The following is a 21,232-nucleotide window of genomic DNA, read 5'->3' on the forward strand; positions in this document are numbered from 1 at the left end:
CGTTTTCTATCAATGCGTAGAAAAATGCGTGTTTTCTATCAATGCGTAGAAAAATGCAAGTTTTTTTTTGTCAATGCGTATAAAAATACGCATAATTTTATCAATGCGTTGAAAAGTGCATGCTGTAAAGTTTTGACAGGTGTTGTTCAATTTTAGAAATGCGTACCTTAATACGCTAATGCGTAACAAAATGCGCCAATGCGTATGTCAATACGCAAGGCTGAATCGAAAATGCGCTAGTGATTCGCCCCTCGTCCATAGCAATGCTTGTCAATATATGCACCCCACACACGCAACCCCCACAGCCCAACAGTATGGTCACTTGAGTATCCCTGGGATTTTGATTACATGATGGTCAGGGATCACAGCCATCAAAACGTTCCACACTTTACCGGGGCTTGCGACCCGTAACCATGATGATTTCCGCTATGGGAAACCATGATGGCTAGCGGTGTTAAGAATGTTGAGATAAGGATTCGTTCAAATATTACGTAACGCAAAGGGGGGAGGGAGGGGTCTGGCTTCGTGTTACGCTTCATACAAAGTTTCAAAATTTTCCATACAAAATTTGTTACGTGGGGGAGGGAGGGGGTCTAGGATTGCCAAATTTTGCGTTATGTACCCAAGTAACCAGTAAGCATTTAAAATAGCATTCCTTCAGCATTATAGTAGCCTTTACGACAAGGCGTTTAATGCTAATTAGCCGTATATGCGCCTATAGTGCTACCTCACAGCAGGTTTTGGCAAAATAACGGGCTGTCTTAGTGCTATCCCTTCAGGAACGTCGTGACGAAATGTCAAAGAAGCGTAACGCCTCGTCGAGCAAAAAAAACAAAAATAGATTGACGTCTGCTTCTCGTTCTCTCAGCCTGCTTCCCCGCTTCATCGTCCTTCCATATTCCAGCCGGTGCTAGGTGGTACTTTTTTGCTGATTTTTGTAGTGATGTAGGTTTGAACTTATGATCCGGAGATTGATTAATCATATCTGCTTCGGATTCTGTTGCTCCTGATCCACGATGCTAAAGCTGTCCCGGTGGCGTGCGTTGATTTAATCGCCAATATAAAGAATGATTCGATAACAGCTTCAGATTCAACATCCAAAACTTGTTTTCATTGAGATATTTCATTGTGGTAGAGCATTACGATCCCTTCTTTTAAATATCTGTGGAATGAGATTGTTTCTTTCCTCTTTCAAACAATCCTATGATCCACCAAAGCATCCACCTATTCGGCACATATTTTTCGACGAAATGATAAATAATTGGTGATTTTTTAAAGGACAAGTTCCCAATCCAATCCAGCTGCAGTAATGTTTTCTTTGGTGCTTTTGGATGAGTAGCGGAAAATGAAGAAACAAATAAGATACACAAATTTGTAAACAGAAGCATAGGCTCTGTAAGAGAGAGACAAAATGTGTTGCCAAATGCGTAACATATCTCCCAACCTTTTTGCTCCTAGCATTTAAAGAGCAGTTGAAAAGCATTCTGTATGCTCCCAAGTGAAACCACTTCAAGCAGTTGAAATGCTAATTAACAGCCGAAAGCTTTTGAGCAGCACAGCTTATGCTAACTCAAGGCAGCTATGCATTCGAACTGCTTATGTAGGGCAGCAAGCAGTTGAAATGCGTGATACGGGCTGATACACGGCTTATTCAAATGCTTAGTGGTTACCTGGGTAATATTTGAATGAACCCTAAATATTTGATTTGCTTCCACAAATAACTTCACGCTTGAAGGGGGGGGGGGGGCTTCAGCGAAGTGTGTCGACCCATACAAAAAATTCAGAGGTCTCATACAAAAAGTGTGACATAGGGGAGAGGGGGTGGAAATGGACAATTTTTGCGTGACGTAATTTATGGACGCTCCTTTAACGGTGTTGAGATTATAGGGTACTGCAAGCACCTGATCTAACCTCACTTTGTCTGACAGTTCAGCGAGCTTGTTTACAAGGTGTTAGATTTTTAACGAGCGACGAATATTAAATTTACGTTTTCCGCCCGAAACCATTATGATACGGAAATACCGATTATATTCAACTCTACTAGTCTATATCTGAGACGAGACTTGCGAAGAGGAAAAAAAGCAACGTCAAGTGCAGCCCAACTGAGCTGTCAGTTGTAGCCCGTTTGATTACGTTACCTAAAACGAGGAAAGTATTGCTATCCGAGATAAATTCTGAAGCCAAAATTCACTCCGAGCAGCATTTTCTTCTCCTATACTGTCCAAAATAAATTGAAAACAAAATATTCCAATGATTATTTTGCTTGGCTATTGTTGGCGATGCAAAATTTCACCTCAACATGATTTTGTGCGTGAATGGGATTCAGTCACACTGCACGCTAACCCTCAGTTACCCAGATTGGTGTCAAAGCGACCCAGACTGAGCAAAACTGCAGTTACTCTAAACTTAGTAAAGGCACCTTTACTCAAATCTGGGTTACCGATGTTGGTGGCAAAATCTGGGTAAACGATACCCAGCTCCTCCGGGGCCTTGATTTTGTTAATTTATTTTCAATTTAGATTTTAAATAAAAAGCTCTTAATTTCCATGTGCTGTTCACTTACCTGATGCTGGAAAACAGTTCCCCGGAATAATTCCACTGTTTTCCCGTCATTTATCGGCATATTTTTCGCGAAAACATTCATAGTTTTCAGCGTTCTCCTGACCGCTGCCATATTCTCAAGCTGAAAAGTGACAAAGTGCCGATTACCCAGATCTTTACCCAAATTCAACGAATCTGGGTTTTCGGGTTACCCGGATTATGACAACTGCTAACAACATGAAAATCCGGGTCGAATCGACCCAGTCGATGGGTAGTTTCAGGTTAGCGTGTGCATGTGAGGTGATGCGGTCACGTACGTGTTTGACCGGTTTGATTTCGGTTAGAAAAGGAAGTGTCATTCCCCCTGGTTAAATCCACAATATTTCGCTTTCGATTTCGCTTTCAATCTCAGTCGCAGGGTTTTTGCAACTCGCCCATGGGCAATAATACGACAGTTTTTGCCGGCCGTCTCAACACGGAAAAATATTAAAACCCAAAGAATAAGTTTTAAAAACTCAAATTTGGCTAAACTGCTTTTAGTTTTAACTCAAAGTTGGGTTGTTTTCTCCCTCGCCCCACCGCAATGTTGTCGAAAACAAAGAGAGAAGCACCGACGCATCCGCTGCTCTTCCGTGGAAGAAGCCAAATTTGGGTTTTCTTGAGTTAACCCAAATTTGCGTCATTTGAGGCCTCCGTTGGGTGAAAATAACTTACCAGTGGGTTAATTTTTTTGCCGCTCTCAAACGAGAACTACTCACTCACCACTTTCGCTGTTTGACGCAAATTTGAGTTATTCCACGGAAGACCGGGATTGCGTCAAAACAACTTAAATTTGGGTTGATTTGTAGTTCCGTGAATGTTTACCATAAAGGTCTTTTGTTCTCGGTCCACCAGCTGGTCGTTTACGCAACAAAACTTAATTCGAATAAAAATCGCAATTGGGGACTACGAAGGTGATGATTTTGTTTGCGGTTTTCTGTGAGAAAGTGAAGGAGGGAAGATTTTTTGCTTTTTTTTCACTCATACTCCCATAAGAAACCCCGTAGGAAGAAAGAGTGTTTCCCGGCTCATCACCTTCGTAGTCCCCAATAAAAACTGCAAAATAAGGGATGGCTTATTGAAATACTTAATCGTCAAATTAGAATAGTCGATTACTTTGCGACACCCCTAAGTCTCTATTCCGGTCATCAACAACATCCATCCTGTCCTGTCATCTCGCCGTCGCCTTTCGCAGCAGAAACGGCAAAAACACAGCTCAGCGGTTCTTCCGATCAAAAGTTTTGTGCAGATTACCACCGTTTCGGTAGATTTGTTCACAGTAGTTTAGAGAGGTTTAGAGTCGATTTAAAGTTCGCACAATGTCCGACATCCAAACCCTGGTGGATATGGGATTTCCCAAGGAGAAGGCGTAAGTATATTTTGGTTTTTATTCGATTTCGTCTGACATGAACACTTCCAGCGAACGGGCCCTTCAGGTCACCAACAACAAGGGTGTGGAAGCAGCCATGGAATGGCTGTTGGCGCATGCCGACGAGGACATCCCCTCGGCAAGTGGCGAATCGACTTCCGCAGTGGAGCAACAACCGCCGGCCGAAGGATCGGCATCGTCGGATGCGGCTCCGGCTGCCACCACTGAAGAAACGGCTGCGGTGGCCAAGTCCCTCAAGTGCGACGAGTGCGGTAAACTGTTCAAATCCCAGGACGAAGTGGAATTCCATGCGGCCAAAACGCAGCACAGTAGCTTTTCCGAATCTACCGAAGAGAAGAAACCGCTGACCGAAGAGGAGAAGAAAGCGCAGCTGGCACTGCTGGAGGAGAAGATGAAACGGAAGCGCCAGGAGCGGGAGGACAACGAAAAGAAGGAAGCGCAGGAACGGGAGCGGCTCCGGATCAAGTCCGGCAAGGATATGCTGGAGGCTAAGCGCAAGCTCGAGGAACAGGAAATGAAGAAAGTGATGGAACAGCGGCGGCGGGAGAAGATGGAGGAGAAGGCGGCCCGCGACAGGGTGAAGGCGCAGATCGAGGCCGATAAGGCCGCCAGGAGGGCGAAGCAAGCTGGGTAAGTGCGAATGAAACCATTACATAACTGACAATTCTCTATTATGGATTTGAATTTGCTAGTAACAACAGACGTCGTGCTATCAATTGGCTCGAATGCTTAGTTCGGCACCAACATTTCAAAAGGGCGTAACTGCATTTGGAAGTAATACCTTCTTTCAAAGCTGTAGGTCGTACGGCCTCCCTTACACTCAAACCACCGTGGTTGTCGGAAAGAGCAGAGTTTTTCCCATCTGGTACTTGTTGTGAAAAACATGGAAATCATAACACATGATCCACAGCTTTAAAAGAAGGTGATGATTCCAAAAGCAGTTACGCCCTTTTGAAATGTTGGTGTCGAGTTGGTAAAGCACTCGTTCTCGTCTAGCATACAAGGGTTCAAATCTCACGTGGGCTTTGGATTTTTTGTTTCATAATTTCACACATAATTCATCCATTCAATCCTGTTCGAAACTTCATTTAATACATGTTTAAAAACAAATATAAGCATTCACTCACAAGCCTTCAGTGGGCCTGATGTAAGTGCAAAATATTTTCACAGGCCATTGAAACATTTTCTATTACCATTTTTCGAAGGATAACAAAAATTCAATTGCGTCTAGGGATGCCTATTAGCAATCTTGGAATGTCCTGGATCTGTATTTCTCTAAGAATAAACATTCAGTTGTGTTGTTACAAGTACATCGTTGCCGGAATTCCCTTAAAGGCAGTTTTTTTTTCTAAGTATATTATACTGCATATACTCAACTCAGGAATCTCGTGAAAGCCTTGAAACTATCACTGGAGGAAACCTTCGATGAAACGCCGTAGAAATTCTTGCAGAGAATCCCTTGAGGAATACCTGGAGGTATTCCCGGAGAATTCTGAAGTAAAGGAATCCTTGGAAAAATCCTTGAATTCATCTAAAGGAATTCCTGAACGAATCGCTGGAGTGTTTACAAAAATAAATTACTGAATGAATTTCTAGAGCAATTCCTGGTGTATTCCTCAGAAAACTTCCGGGAGGAATCCCTGGGAGAATTTCGATAGAATCTTCCTTTAGTGAATTCCTGAAAGATCCCTGGAGGAATTTTCATAAGTGTGACATATGTAAGTTTCATCCGGCCACCCCTCGTTGTGAGGTTTATATTTTGACAGTAGGCAACACAGTTGGACTCAGATAGAATGAGAACGCGGGTGAAAATGTAAACCATTATAATCGCAAATAAACGTTTCTTTATGTTTTAATCAAATAAAACATTACAATAAGAAATCTTGATCGAATCCCTGAGTAAATTCTTGAAGAAACTGCTGAAGAGATTTCCAAAGGAATCACTAGAAAATTTTTAGGCGACTTCTTGGAAAAATTTCTGGAGAAATCTCTGCAACAAGTTTTGGAAGGAAATCCTTGTTGGAATTCTTAAAAGAATCTTGGGATAAGTCCAAAAAAATCACTGAAGGTGAGGCATTCTCGGGGGGAATTGTGAAGGAATCTCTTGACATTTTTTTTTAGATAGAAGAATCCCTGTAGGAATTTATGAAGGAACACCCTCAAAACATCTCTCGAGGAGTTCCTGAAGAAATCTATAGAGGATCTCATGAGGAAAAAAATCTCAGGAGATTCCTGAAATCGCTGGATGAATTTCTGAAGGAATTCTTTCGCAGGAGATGCAGAAAGTATTCGTTAAGGAATTCATGGATGGATTTCTGAACAAATTCGTGGATGAACTCCTAAAGCAAGGAGAAAATTGTAAAAGTATTCCTGGATTCTTGGGAAAATCGCCTGGCTCCTGTATGGATCGCTCTTAAATTGTCTAAAAGAATTCCAATACAATTCGCTGGAGGAATTCTTCTGGAAATCCTTTAAGCATTTCAAAAAAAAAAATAAAATAAAATAAAAAATGCAGGTGTTTCTGGAGGCACTCCTTGAGAAATTATTTTTCTCTTTCTGGTAACGATGGAAAGATTCCTGAAATTTCTGAAACAACCTCTGAATATTTTTTTGAAGAAATACAAATGGAAGGATCTCTCTAAACAAAGCCCTGAATTGAATTTTGAAGAAATACCGAGAAATTTCTGAAGGAATTACAAGAGAAATTGCCTGAGAATTCCGTGAAACGGAAAGAAATCCTTGAATGAATTACCGGAGAAATCCCCGGAAAATGTCTGAAGGAATACCTGGATCAATTTCTGGAAAATTCTTGGCGAAATCTCTGGTGGAATCCCTAGATTAATCTCTGGAGAAGTTTCTGGATTAATTCCTGGAGGACATCCTGTATTCCTGGAAAAAAAAAAAATCTGGAGGAATTCATGAAAAAAAAAACCCTAGAGTAACTTTTAGAGATTCTTGGATGAATTTCCGATGGAATTCCTGTAGGAATTTGGGAAGGAAATCGTGGAGAAATGCCTGGAGTAATTCCTGCAGAGATTCTTTAAAGAGTAGGAATTCTTGGAGGAATCCCAAGAAGAACTCCTGAAGGTATACTTGGAAAAAGTCCTTAAAAACCCAGGAGAAAGTCCTGAACAAATCGCACAAGGAGAATTGAAAAAATCCTGTAAGAATTCCACGGTAAAGGCTGGGTATGCTGCGCAATACAGATCCCATTTTGATCCACAAGCTTCTGCCCAGCAAATCCTATCTCTACTTCCTCGTGGTACCGGCTGGAAACTACGAGCAACCTTAGGGAAGATCGGGTAACCAACCCCGGTGGGAACTTTGGTCATAGGCTGACAGGTTTTCGTGAAAATTTCAACTCAGGAACAAAAAATTTACACTTCTCCCAATTGATCTTGATGTTCGCTTGCGAAAGTCTTTCAAGTACTAACATAAGTTTCTTTTTACAATCCTCTAGGTCTTTACCTGCTATTAAAACATCATCTAATATACATCAAGATACACATAAACGTACTCAATTCCTCTCAAAACTTGCTCCATTACTTGCTGAAATATTGACGCACTAGAAGAGGCTCCTTGGGGCAGTCTATGATACCTATAAAGGCCTTTGAGGGTGTTAATCACCATAATTTTTTCTGACTTTTTCGACAAGGATAATTGAGTGTAAGCTCCTTCCAAATCCAGCGAGCAAAAACATTTACATCCAGCCAAACCAGCAAATACATCTTGTGCTTTCGGAAGAGGATAAGTGTGAGGGATAATTAGTTTATTAATTGATACTTTACAATCAATGACGAGCCTGATGTCATTGTTCTTTTTGATCACCACCACTACTGGCGAAGCCCATTCGCTCGTTTCAACCGGTGTTATTACATTTTCTTTCTGCAATTTATCTAAATGACTGACAACTTTATCCCTCAACCTATAAGGTACGTCGTATGCCTTTTTGAAAACTGGAGCCTCAAAACCCTTAATGGGAGAAGAAAAATCTTTCTTGAAAACCGCACTGAATTTTTGTCTAATTTCTTCAATTAAGTTTGCATTTTTATGCACCGTCATATTGTTAATTACAGAAGCATTAGAAAAATATTGGCTCCAATTTGGGAAAAAAATATCTAACCATGGCCGACCAAAAAGAGGAAAAAATTCGTTTGAGCAATCTAAAATCAACAATTTTAGTACTGCCTCCGCACCATTATATCTAACCATCACAGAAACCTCCCCTTCAATTTTTAATTTAGATCCATTCACAACTATTAACTGTTTAGTGGATTTTTGCAATGGTTTCTTAAAAGTAGCAAGGTATTGGCTTTTGCTCATTACGGAAACGGCCGAACCGCAATCAACCTCCATGGTAATTGTTTTACGATCAATGGTTAAATCTATCACGCAAGGTTCACTTAATTTATTTATGGACGACACTAACATACAAGATAATTCACCTGTGTCATTATCGTCGTTCTCGTCTTCACTGTCGGAGTCATTGGTGGTCATCCTGCTTAACAGCTCATTTAAGTGGGTATCCGTACTAGGTCCAGGCTTGTGTGACTCCACTAGGTTAATGGCGTCCCGTCGTAGATTTTTGAGTCTGAAGCATTTTTTTTTTCAATATGCCCTTTGGCACCGCAAAAATCACAAGTGTATCCTGAATAATCAGGCCGTTTCTTTTCCTGACTTTTCCTCCAATTGCCCTGCCTGAAATTTTCCCCAACTCTTCTATCCTTATTAGGTGAATTGTAGTCTTGATACCTCCGGCTATAGGGCCTTGAGCCTAACCTGCTTTTAACCTGGCCTCGCATTGAAGCCACTTGCTCACATTCACGATTTGCCATCGAAAAAGTTGTCACCAATTTGTTCATGGCTTGCACAACAATGGGAACACCAAGTACCATCAGGGTACCAGATTCCGCTCATCTAAGGCCAGTTTTGCAGAAAAACATCATCTGTTAAATGACTGGTAAGCCAAATTGTAATGTTTTTGCATTTTAAGTTAGTTTAATCTAAGTACAATCAGATACAAAACAAGACTTATGTAGAACTTTTCATAAAAGTATGATTTTATTACAATTTTTGTGAGACCAAAGTGGTCCTAATTCCGCTCACGGACAAAAGTATGCCATCTTTTAAATAGACTTTTGCGGAAAAGTGAATTATTTTTGCAACTCTATGTTTATACAATTATTTTTTGCTGTTCAGCGGGAGTGTACAATAGTGATTGAATACACTGTGTACTACAATCGACAGTTTTTACAATTTTCACGTATTTTTTGCGTGAGCGGCTATTGGAACACATAAAATTTCCTACAGCTTTTTTGGGTCCAAAAGCCGCTCAAAAATTCTACTGTTTTGTTTTTAAAATTTATGTTATTTGGTAAATATTGCATAAAATGGCTTTGCTCTCATTTAATTTATATTGTCCAAGAATATCAGCGACGAAAAGGGGGTATTTATGCGTGGAAACTTGATTTTTGCAACAGTGAGCGGCTATTGGGTCATGAGCGGCTACTGGTACACTGACGGTATTCTGGCATTTGCCCCTGCCATTTCCCAAGTGGTGATGATTTTTTCAGCCACTTTTAATGTAAGGTTTTCTTCATTTAGCAATCTCTGCTGCAATGCTACTTCCCTTACCCCGGCTACTAATCGATCTCTGATCGCCAGCTCCTTAAAGTCACCGAATGAACAAAAGGTTGTCCCCCATTTCCCGGAAAACCATTTCCCGGAAAACCGTTTCCCGGAAAGACGTTTTCCGGAAATCCATTTCCCGGAATGGACCATTCCCCGGAAATTCATTTCCCGGAATGTACCATTTCCCGGAATGCACCATTTCCCGAAAAAAAAATATTTGAAATTAATTTTCCGTTTGTGTTCTGTAAATAATGGCAGTGAATTATACTTGTATAATGTTTGACAGTATTGATGTTCGAAGAAGAGTAATCGATAAGGACACAAAATCATTTTCTGCAGAATACATAAGAGACCGTCATTTTTACAATTATTGTAATTCTCACAAATAGTAAATTTCTCCTTATTTCAAAGACTATTCATTTGAGTTTTTTGTTAAAATAGTTGTCAGCATCAAACCACCGCCGAAATCAAACTGCTAAGTTTTCATCACATATTTTCCCTTCTTTCTAGCATAGGCTGTTCCTTCTAGTTAAATTGCTAAAATAGTTGTTGACATTAAGCTGCTAACAATTTTATAAGATATTTTGGTTGTATACCATTTCACCGAAAACCATTTCGCGGATTTTTTTTCGCAGTGTAACATTTACCGGAATGAACCTTTTCGCCGAACACCATTTCGCAGAATGACGGAATGTACTGTTTCGCGGAATACCATTTCGAGGAATAGTATTTCACCTAATTTAATATTTTGCAAACGATAGAAGACAAGGATGGAAATCTAGTGATCATGATCAGATTTCGAATGTGTCGCGGTTGAACGGCATCGTGCGATCATAGCAACAATGATAACATTTTGTCGTCAAGCATCACAACAAACTACGGTCCTAGAAGAATGATTCGCTCGGCATGTTCGGGCGCGATGCGATCGCTATCATGAAGTCGAAATGATAAATTCGCGATTTCATTCACTTTTGGAGCATTCTTACTTCTTTAACTTGAATATATGCTTATGAAGGTATTATTTCTAATCATGAATGCGGTTTACGGGTGCATAAAGGGCCTAAATTGTGATGAATAAAATTTATCATGACTTGTAACATGATCCGATAACGGGTCATCACGCGATAAACCGTGCATGAGATGCTGTTCGTGCAACGGGATGGACCCTACTGTTGTGATTATAATAGAAAGTAAAACACGAGCGAATTCTTCGCCGTCCTGCCATGGCGGAGGCATTTGGTATACTGATTCATTGTACTCATTTGGGGGATACTAGTGGTGGTAAGAATACAGTATATATGACATGTTGTTCAAACAGATGCTTTGATTGCTCTGTGATACGAGTACGGTGTGAGGCGGCGGCTTCATGCTACTGAAAGAGCAAGGCTATCTTGGATTATTCGTATCCTGTATCATTTATCGCTTGAAGTGATTTTCTTCCATCCTTGATAGAAGAATCAACAGTGTAATTTCCGCATGGCTTGGTCAGTCAAATCAAAATCAAGAAATTCGGCACCAACATTTAAAAAGGGCGTAACTGCATTTGGAAGTAATACCTTCTTTCAAAGCTGTAGGTCGTACTGCCTCCCTTACACTCAAACCACCGTGGTTGTCGGAAAGAGGAGAGTTTTTCCCATCTGGTACTTGTTGTGAAAAACATGGAAATCATAACACATGATCCACAGCTTTAAAAGAAGGTGATGATTCCAAAAGCAGTTACGCCCTTTTGAAATGTTGGTGTCGAATTTACATTTGGCAAAAAAAGAATGACAAATTATTTTCTCTGCTTTAATTCTTTAACTTTAACTATGCTTAACCTTAACTCTCCGATTATACTAATTGTTTGTAAATCTAATACCTTCCTGGATAAAAATTTTCCTTGTTTGATTCGTAATCTGTTCTCAAGAATTTTGAACGTAATGCCAAAGGCCATTAGGCCAGACGTCATCAGGTCGAAAGCAATCGTTGTCACATAGATTGTACTTTTAAGCATATTGGTAACTCCATCAGAGATTCTTCCTTCTTTCAAATAAGGTTGTTCTTTCCAGCAAAATTATAGTTTGGCAACCGAATTGCTAAATGTTCCATCATTTGTCTTCTTTATCAAAGGCTGTGTATGTGTTGTTAAGTTTGCGGCGATGAAATTCGATTATCTATAGAAGATTTCACCTTCTTTTGATGATAACAGAAATCAAAACAAATCTTATTTTTGTAACAGAGGATTTCCTACCTATCAAACATACGCTGTTTTTTACAGATATGCTATTGATCAGATATCAGATATCAGCCCTTCTTCACAACAAAGGCTGTTCTTTGATAAAAAAAAATATGCGTTATAAGCATATATGCTGTTTTTAGAATAACAACTGCTAAATTAATATTATTGAAGAATTTTCCTTCTTTCATATATAAGCTGTTCTTTCGAAGTATACCCTTACAAAAATTTAATTGTTGATATGAAACATTCCATATTTCATTTGTTATTTTGAGTTTTGAATCTTAGATCTTATCATGATGTAGTCCCTCGATTAGTTAAATTTTTGTATCATATTAACGATTTTCCGTAAAACGGTGCATTCCGCGAAATGGTTAATTCCGCCAAATGTCATTACGCGGAATGTTACACCGCGAAAAGGAATTCCGCGAAATGGCTTTCGGCGAAATGTTAAACAATCGATATTTTCCCTTCTTTTACACCTAGGCTGTTCTTCCGAGTTATCTTTTAAATAGTTGTCACCATTAACCTCTCCATGTTGTCATCAAATACTGTCCCTTATTTTAAACATAGGCTGTTCTTTCTAGTTACACTGTAAGAATAGTTGTTGGCATTAAGCTAGCAATATTTCCATATGATATATTCCCTTCTTTTATGCATATGCCGTTCTTTCGTGTTTATCGAGATCAAACTGCTAACTATTTCATCGAATATTTTCCCTTCTTTTAAACATAGGCTGTTCTTTAAAGTTATACTGCTATACTTTCAACAAGAAGTCTTTGATATTCGTAAGATCAAAAAACTGGAAAAGAGACAATGGTAATGCTCTTGTCCCTCCGATTAGCTGTTGAGGCATACCGTAATTTAGAGACTTCAATTATTCATAATTCTCGTCATAAAAAACTAATACATATTGAATTTAGTACATAACTTTATTATTTTTATGCAAAAAAATCTTTACAAAATAATGAAAATAATAGAAATGTTGTTTTTTGATATTGAACATGTTTTCCGGGAAATGGTTTTCCGGGAAATGGTACGTTCCGGGAAATGGTTTTCCGGGAAATGGTACATTCCGGGAAATGGCTTTCCGGGAAACGGGTTTCCGGGAAATGGTTTTCCGGGAAACGACGTACAATCGAACAAAATTCAGCCTGTAATTTAACCGATAAAACGAAGTCTTCTAAGGACTCGTCTGGCTGCTGTACACGATTATTAAATTTAAAACGCTGAATTAGGTCGGACTCGGTTTTGTCCAATCTTGTTTTGAGCTTGGCGATCATTTCTTTATAATCCACTTCGGCGATATTTGTATTGGGGTACAATAATTTGAGTTCTTTGTAGATCACTGGCCCACCCAGAGTAATAAAATTGGGTTTACGTGCATTTTCTTGAATGCCGTTATCCTCAAAAAAGAAGTCAAGTCGCTCCATCCACACGGCAAATGAAATTCCCCTACGGTAAGGCTCTATAGTAGTAGTCATACCTAAAGTGGCCATGTTGAAACAATAGGTATGTTGGAACAATCGGTATGTTGAAACAATAGATATTCACAATGAAATAATACTTCTTTTATGCCCTCGTTTTCAATGGATAAGGAAAAATGAACTCACCCAAATGGTCCAATGGCGTAGCGTCTGGCCTTTGCCGACTTTCTTGACCAGTCTAGAATTGATAACGCCGAACAGCTACCTGGCGTCGTAACCTTGAAGTACGTTCTCCTAAGACCGGTAGTTCTCGGCCGACTCGATCCAAACCACGCACGTCCCAGCCGATCAGAAGGTACAGATCACCCAGCGGTACTGACCACGTGACCACTTGGTTGGTGATGATTCCCGGAAAGCGTTTGATAGAACGGTGTTATTCCTAAATTATAGGATTGTCACTTTGAGCACTAGTGCGTTGAATCTGGGGAAATAGAAAATCACTCTTAGTTTAACACTGGAACCTGCACAACGTCTTCAAGTCCAAGCCGTTTTATTAAAAGATTTAAAGGTATTGTATGCTACTGCAATTAAACAATGGCCTTTATCTAAAACCGATTGACCGACGCTACTAAAATGGCGTAGTCGGTTACTAAAAATGTTTCCACGCTGGCGATATCACCAACAGTTTTTGTAGGTTGAATATTCAACCCAAAGTCTTCCTTTTTTTGATAACTTCTTCGGTAACACCAATGATGAAATCACTTGCACACGCGTTTCGTTGTAAGCACTAGATCACTTTTTATTTTCTCGCCGCCAGCTTTTGTGCTCCAACTCAAGCTTCCAACTCACTACTTACAATAACTGCGTAGTTTCGGTATGGTACTGAGGTACTGAGACGGATAGGTGTTTTCAGGTTGAGCGCCAGAACTGAAGTGCCCTGACGACGATTTATTATTTCTTAGATCAGTTCAACTGTTATACACAAACGACATCACAGTATATTAGATCGCACAGACCGATCTTATTAATCCGAATATTATAAGGCCTAAAATGAAAAGCAGTAGTAGATTTTCAATCTACTAACAAAAGAATGACTAGTAATATTTCCACGTCCAAGCATCTGATATCTTTTAACCTATACGGTTGGAAATAGATATGCATTTCTTAGTTACCTAGTTATAGCACTCAGTTCTTGTATTCTACACTAAGATACCTAGTTTTGAAAAAAGTGAATATTTTCGACGTTTATAATCGTATTTCATCGGTCTTTGTATATATTATAGAGCTCAAAAAGCTCGATATAATGGTATATTCAACTCAAAAACGTCAAATTTCGAGTTACCTAGTTCTAGCATTAAGAAGACGATATGTTCGATGTTTCTTTATAATTCGGCTCTCGCAGTTTTCCCTAACACAGACATCATATTTTAACATCAGACACAACTCGTCATTGTGAATCTTATCCCAATTGAGCCAAAGTTCCCGATTGTTACCTAACGGCATCAATTCAAAATACCATCCATAATCCACCCCTCTAGGGAAAGCCCTCTTGCTGCAGCACCAGCTCCTGTGGTCACAACCCCAACGGAACCGAACAAACCGGCCACGCCGAAAACCTACACCAATGCTCGCATCCAGGTCCGCATGCTGGACGGTAGCACCCTGGTGGAAACCTTCGACGCCAAAGAGCAACTGGCCGCCGTCCGGTTGTTCGTCCAGCTCAAGCTGGGCGACGGGTCGGCTCCGTTCGGACTGATGACCAGCTTCCCGCGGAAAGTGTTCGGTGGAGATGACTACGACAACTCGCTGGAAATGCTCGGGCTGGTTCCATCGGCGGTACTAATCGTGACCAAGGCTCCCTGAGAGAGAAGCTGTCAATTTGTGATTTGAAAGGGCGTCGGTGGCATTTGTGGACGAGTCGTACAAGATTACGAACATGTGTTGGAAGCGGATCATAAAAATAAAACAAGTGGATTGGTTTGGAATTAAGTGTTTATTAGTTTTGTCTAAAAGATGAAAAAGAAAAAAAAATCTCAGCTCACTGCTGGTCACTTTTATTTAAATAAAATTGAAAGAAAGCTTTCATGATTGTGGTGTTTAAATGTATTTTTATCACACTATGCATGGGTTCAGGTCATTTCGTTTCCGGATAATTTCGATAACTGTAAAAGGTGCTATTTACAGACGGTTGCTTGTCCGCTTATTTCGTTAGCCGAATTAGCAGTATGTTGTGTGTTTCGTAGTCTAAAGGTACACGTCAAAGTCGTTGATTGTAATTTGGTAAGCCTAATTTATGTGAAAATTGATAAAAATGAAATTATGTTCGGCATGATGAGTCCTTGTCCTTGAAAACTTGATAGAAGCAAGCTGAAAGACGAGTTCGATAGTGCAATGTTTACGTCATTTTTCACATCGTTGACCACTTGAGCAGCTGAATAAGCTTGTAGATATTGACCAAAATTTTCATATTTTTGTTTTCCTTTGCTTTCTGTCGTTTATACTCTTCTAAAAATTTCGTGTGTAGATCAAATGGAGACATGTGCGTCTTCTCGTAACGCGACAATGGTACCGTTGCCGGATAGAATACGGGCTTGTTCACATTACAGTTCGTGATGATTTTGCCTTGTGGTTGATCGATAAAAACATCCTCAAACAATATTCCATCACAGTTTTCCAGTTCTAGGTTTTTGTTGAAGCACACGCGTATCTCGTTTAAAAATTGCTGTTTCGTTTCCTTGTCGTGGTAGCATTCTATGGCCATGTTCTTCTGAAGTCGATCTATCAAAACTTGACGAATCTCCAGCACAGTATAGTTTTGACCAGGCTTTATTCCTCCCTCTCCAAGCACATCGGCCATCGAGTGTTGTTGTAGCCATGTTAGGCCCTGACCGAAATATTTGTCCTCCGTGTTCAGCTGAACCATTACGGCTGCTGCGCAGGTTCCGTGCTTCAGCCATTCATGCCGCCACAGAGAATCATAAGGCTTGTTCTTCTCCACGTTGATCCAGAACTGCTCTAGCTGCTTCTCGATGGGATCCAGTTCCGTGACGTTGAAAACCGCAGTCTTATTGCAAAAGCTGGGCCCTATGGTGTTTAGCTTGGTGGGCCAGATTCCATGGATGGTCCAAATATTCTGCGCTGAAGGCAATCCGCAGATGTGATCTGGGCTTTTCTCGCGCCATTCGTAGCAGGCCGTTATGGGCCATCGTTGGGTGAATATAAGCAGGTCGAACTCCGGGTCCTCCACTAGCAGGGCTTCGTTCTGATCTTCGTCGGAAGAACTATCTTCTTCTGATGAGCTGAAATTAGAAAGATAAGATAGAGATTAGCTGCACATCAACCCTCAACGGGAGAAAGTTACATGGGTAACAGTTCAATATACGTTTGGACGATAGTCTTATGTTGAAGTCAGAAGTCATTTGTAGCTCAATTTATTGCTTCGAAGAATATCACGTTTGCAGTGAAATCTACAGAGAAACCAATGCAAATAATCACAATAAGTTTACAAAAACTTCCCGTAGCTCTTAGGGCCTGTCCATTACGTATACTTCAAGGAGGGAGGATACAGATTTTTAAAGTTTATTAGATAAAAGCCTACGAAGATAGAGGGGTCTGAAATAACCAAAAATGAATCCAATTTTTTTCAAATGAATAAGTATTGGAGGGCGGGAATAGAAGGTACAAAAACTTATTTCTCAAACGAATCTTTTGGTGGATTTAAATTTACATGCCATTTTCAAGAGTGGGTCTACAATTATCACTGATCAGATAAATATTGACTCATTGATATTTCGGAATCGGATGCATAGCTCGTGCAAAATTTTCACACGTTCAGCATTTATATGACGTACGCAAGTATGTACGAAATGACCTATCCAAAACACCTGTAAATCCAACCAAAAGCAGCTGTATTTCGCTTGCATTTGAGTTTTGAAACATTTGTCCTCCGCACGACTCTACTTGTTATTCGCATTCGGTTTTATTGAAATGTCTATAAGGAGGCACAATCACAGCCCAGATCACAGCCAACCATCACAATGTATTCACAATATAGCGGTTGTCAATGTCATCAGAATGTTAGATAACGTTGTTTGATTCCACTTTGTCAAAACAGCGCAATTTGCATTCATTTTTCGCACCACTATTTGCGTGGCGTAATTAGATCCTTTCTTTCGATATGACACCGTATCATTATTTTCCCAGAATCAATCTCACCTGTCGGCCCAGACGTAACATTGCAGATACAGAAATGCCAGAAATATCGCCAGATGATCCAGTTTCATGATGGGGTGGAATTAATTCGCCGTTGTTTTTCGATTTTGCGTCACCGTGCGCTTTCACCTGCCCATTGGATGGAGTGTAATCGGTAGCAAATTGGGCTTCTGCTGAAATTTTCTTTTCCGCACCAGCCAGGGAAGCACTTTTCTTTCTCCAGAGGATCTTCGCCTTTGACCGAACACGACACGCACTGTGTTGAATAACAAACTAAATCTCGTACTGAACTACGATTTATTGTCACCGTATAAGGTGTGACAAACGAGTTTCTGTAAATGCTAGTCGATTTGTCTTTTCTTTCGTTCAATAACACTCGAAGATGTTTTTCTTTTGCGACTGAGTCATGATAAAGCGCCTTACAAAATGAAAATGCCAGTATTTACCATCTGTCAGGCAGCTTGCGCAAACAAACAACATGCTGTCAGATGAACTCACAGCATTTTATAGGTTCAACTGAGGGGTAGGAATCTTACAATGCTGAAAGCTTTTTGATTAGAAAGTTTTATGTTTGAGGACAAGTGCAAGAACAGGTGCATCAAAAGTTGCTTTGGCAGCATTAAGCACATCTTGTGCAATTATCAACACTTGTAATCTTCAACGTAAAATATTAAATTGAAATGTTTTGTTTTTTTTTACTTGAAACAAACTTTTCACAAGTACGAGACAGTTGCAACACATGTTCAACTCTTCACATGTTTTAGGGATGGCAGATCTTTGTTTTAAATCTTAAGAAAACTTTCACTGATCATTGATTAATTGTCTAATGACCCAAATTTGGACAAATTGGCTTTTTCTGCGGGGGGTTAGAGCGATTCTGATAAAACGTATAATTTTCTTACAGTCATTAATCACAAACAAATATGGCGTTCCGTTTGAATAGGTCTTTCGTTTGTTGTAATTCCAATGCAGATTCGAACTATTCAAATAGAACGCCAAAAATTATTAGACCTATCTACTTTGATATCTTGTTGACTACACTCAGCGAAGTAAACTACCGAAATTTATTAAAATACCTTATGAAATTTAGCCATAACTGTAAAGTATGGATGCCATAAGAATATCTTATGAAAATTGAACATGCTTATTATGAACTATTTACATAAGATAAACTTATGAAAAGAGCAGAAAAATCGTAAAATGATGCAGACTGGAATCGATCCATGAGCGTTTTCAAAAAACGTTAAAAAACCGCATTATTTCAAAACCCGTCGTAAAAAACGAGTTTTTTCAAAAACACGCGCAAAATAGTCAGGATTACATCCAACGTAACTTGATTTTTTTTACTCTTTTTACGACGTTTTTTTTTTAAATAACGCGTTTTTTTACGACGTTTTTTGAAATAACGCGGTTTTTATTACGTGATTTTTTTTTACGCGGTACCATTACCGTCGTAAAAAAAAACTTCAATGTACATCCTTGCCTCACTCCAGCAACGATCCGGATGGGATCGGACACCGTTGTGCAGTACTCTGCACGAAAATGCCCTGTACTGTGCTTCAATGAGGCTGATGATTTTCTCAGGAACACTCTTGCGCCTGAGTGCTTCACACATGTTTTCGTGATTGAGAGGATCAAACACTTTTTCGTAATCAATGAACACTAGGTAGAGAGACTCTTGAAATTCATTGATTTGCTCCAGAATGATACGGAGCGTGGCAATATGGTTCACACAGGATCGCCCGGTACAGGATACTGCTTGATGGCGTCGGAGAGTTGCGTCTGTCTCCTGCACTGATGGAGCTTCGGTGTTGACACGGATAATGCGTCGAAGTAGTATAGCAGAATTTGACCCGACACCAATCTGTGTTCTCCAATGTTCGGTCAACGGACTTCACTCAGTCCTAGGATCTCAAGCTTTATGCGGCATGCCTCGTGGGCTAGGGTTAATATGTTTCAAATTCGTTTCCGCTGAATCAGTTCGTAATCTTCATTTCTGTAACGGTTTTTGGGTTTCGAGAAAGGTTGTTAGCCTACTACCGTATGCGTGATAATGTTTACACCATCGTACAAATAAGGTACCCATATCCCCTGTACACACAATGTCTTGGTTTTTATTGCATGCACGTAAGCTCTAACTCATATCACAGTAGGTTGCGGGTAAAAAAAAAAATCCGATTTCTTAAGTTTAAAATTTGCACCATGAAGGGGTAGCGGCGGTAATCGGGACTTGTCCACACGCAAATGTTAAAAAAGACATTTCAAAAGTGTTCAGGAGAACCATAAAACAGTTTTAGACCGAAAAAAGCAAGGGCAACTATTCCCGAAGGTCTGTCCAAGGTTAACATGGATTAAAAAGGCTATCGCTGCCACCAAAAAGAAGTTTTGGGTGAATTATATGCGCTCAATGAGAAAAATGGCAAAGAAACGCGAAATCAGCGACTTAGCGGCATGGCATATCGAAAAGGAAAATTCTGGAGCTCGATTTGAATAGGTCGTATGTGCTTTTGTCGATTAAAAATTCGATCAGTTGGATTCGCTTATTATAGCGAAAACCGTTGAAATTGAGCAAAGTTGATACATACAGTAAAATCTTCACAAAACAGGCTTTCTGTTCCATCATTAAAAGTTTGCAAAATAGCTGTCATATTGCTACAATGACTAAAATAAACTGATCGAATTTTATATCTACAATAGCACATAAGACCTATTCAAATCGAGCTCCAGAATTACGGTGGCCTTTATGATCCTTCGACCATAGAGAAAAAACATACATTATTACCAAAGGTATCCACGGAGCTACGAGTAGTGCCATATAAGAAAGTCTTGAATTTGCCCGAACGCAACCTCCGTTCTTTTCGATTTTCGAAAAACTATCGATCCGTACCAAATTCCAGAATCAATAGTTACTATAACTTTTGTTTGTGTGTCAATGTTTACACCATTAGGCAATGTCAAAATAAAAAAAAAATAATTAAAAAATTGTTAATCTTGACTTTGACACTACCACGGATACTTTTCGACATTTGCGCGTGGACAAATCAGGAGCTAGGTTGCCATTTAGTCATTATGCAAGTGTTAAACTAAGAAAATCAACACTTTTTATTCACAGCCTACTATGATATGAGTTATAGCTTAAATGCCTGCAAATAAAACAAATATATTGTACTAGCTGTCCCGGCAAACTCCGTCTTGCCAATCTTGTGGTGGTTTGACAGCTTTTAAGCTCATTTAGGCAGCGCACTCTAGATTGGTTTGATTTCGATCATGTTGATTTTCTTCCCAGCTCATAAAAATCAGTACTTTATCAATTTTCCAACTTTTTGAGTTGATTAACGTAACTTTTTATGCATATAAACACAGCCACCATGAATACGAATCGAAACGTGCAAGGGTCATGCTGATCGGTTCGGCCGTTCGTGACTTTTGTTGCCTCAAAGAAGCCACAAACTCATTTTTATATATATAGATTCACAAGTAAAACTGGAACGTTATTTAACGATGGTGCAGACATTATCACGCATACCGTAAGATCCTCTATCCACCGTGGTGGGGCCAGAGTTGCTCTCTGTCACTATCAATGGTAGGCAAACTGCCGATTTTGATAGGCTGACTGGGATTCAAGTCAGCGTGTGCTCTGTTGAGTCGCCGCGTCACCGTCACTTTTCTTTTCCCATCACAACTGGACTGATTGCGATGGCGGGTAGATACCACTGATAGACCATCTTTAAAACTCATTTAAAAATCAAAATAAACACTTAAAGTGATGAAATTTTA

At 39.7% G+C, this 21,232-nt stretch overlaps 2 protein-coding genes across 3 annotated transcripts in view; one reads left to right on the plus strand and one right to left on the minus strand.

Moving 5' to 3' along the window:
- Window positions 1-3,744: 3,744 nt before the first annotated feature.
- Window positions 3,745-15,284, plus strand: LOC134287816 (UBX domain-containing protein 1-like). The gene is made up of 3 exons (XM_062850809.1): window positions 3,745-3,949; window positions 4,001-4,600; window positions 14,782-15,284. Exons 1-3 carry the CDS (start codon window positions 3,900-3,902, stop codon window positions 15,104-15,106), a joined length of 975 nt encoding a protein of 324 aa, XP_062706793.1. The 5' UTR covers window positions 3,745-3,899; the 3' UTR covers window positions 15,107-15,284.
- Window positions 15,218-21,232, minus strand: part of LOC109409270 (ribonuclease Oy) — a 43,788-nt gene continuing 37,773 nt past the window's right edge. The window contains exons 1-2 of one of the 2 annotated variants that reach the window (XM_019682691.3): window positions 17,459-17,889; window positions 15,218-16,542 (exon numbers count right to left, since the gene is read on the minus strand). In XM_019682691.3, coding sequence (XP_019538236.3) covers window positions 15,651-16,542; window positions 17,459-17,526 — 960 coding nt within the window. In that variant the 5' untranslated portion in view covers window positions 17,527-17,889 and the 3' untranslated portion in view covers window positions 15,218-15,650. Of the gene's footprint in view, window positions 16,543-17,458; window positions 17,890-21,232 lie in introns of those variants that run through there. The other variant, XM_062850810.1, reaches the window with a different exon arrangement.

Source organism: Aedes albopictus, chromosome 2 (genome assembly GCF_035046485.1).
Source record: "Aedes albopictus strain Foshan chromosome 2, AalbF5, whole genome shotgun sequence".
Taxonomy (NCBI): domain Eukaryota; kingdom Metazoa; phylum Arthropoda; class Insecta; order Diptera; family Culicidae; genus Aedes; species Aedes albopictus.

What these genes read in the sequence shown, in the direction of transcription:
- LOC134287816 (XM_062850809.1), top strand. Translation starts at nt 3,900, where the DNA reads ATGTCCGACATCCAAACCCTGGTGGATATGGGATTTCCCAAGGAGAAG. An exon ending in GGATTTCCCAAGGAGAAGGC is followed by an intron (nt 3,950 to 4,000) that starts GTAAGTATATTT and finishes GAACACTTCCAG; the next exon opens with CGAACGGGCCCTTCAGGTCA. An exon ending in AGGAGGGCGAAGCAAGCTGG is followed by an intron (nt 4,601 to 14,781) that starts GTAAGTGCGAAT and finishes CCACCCCTCTAG; the next exon opens with GGAAAGCCCTCTTGCTGCAG.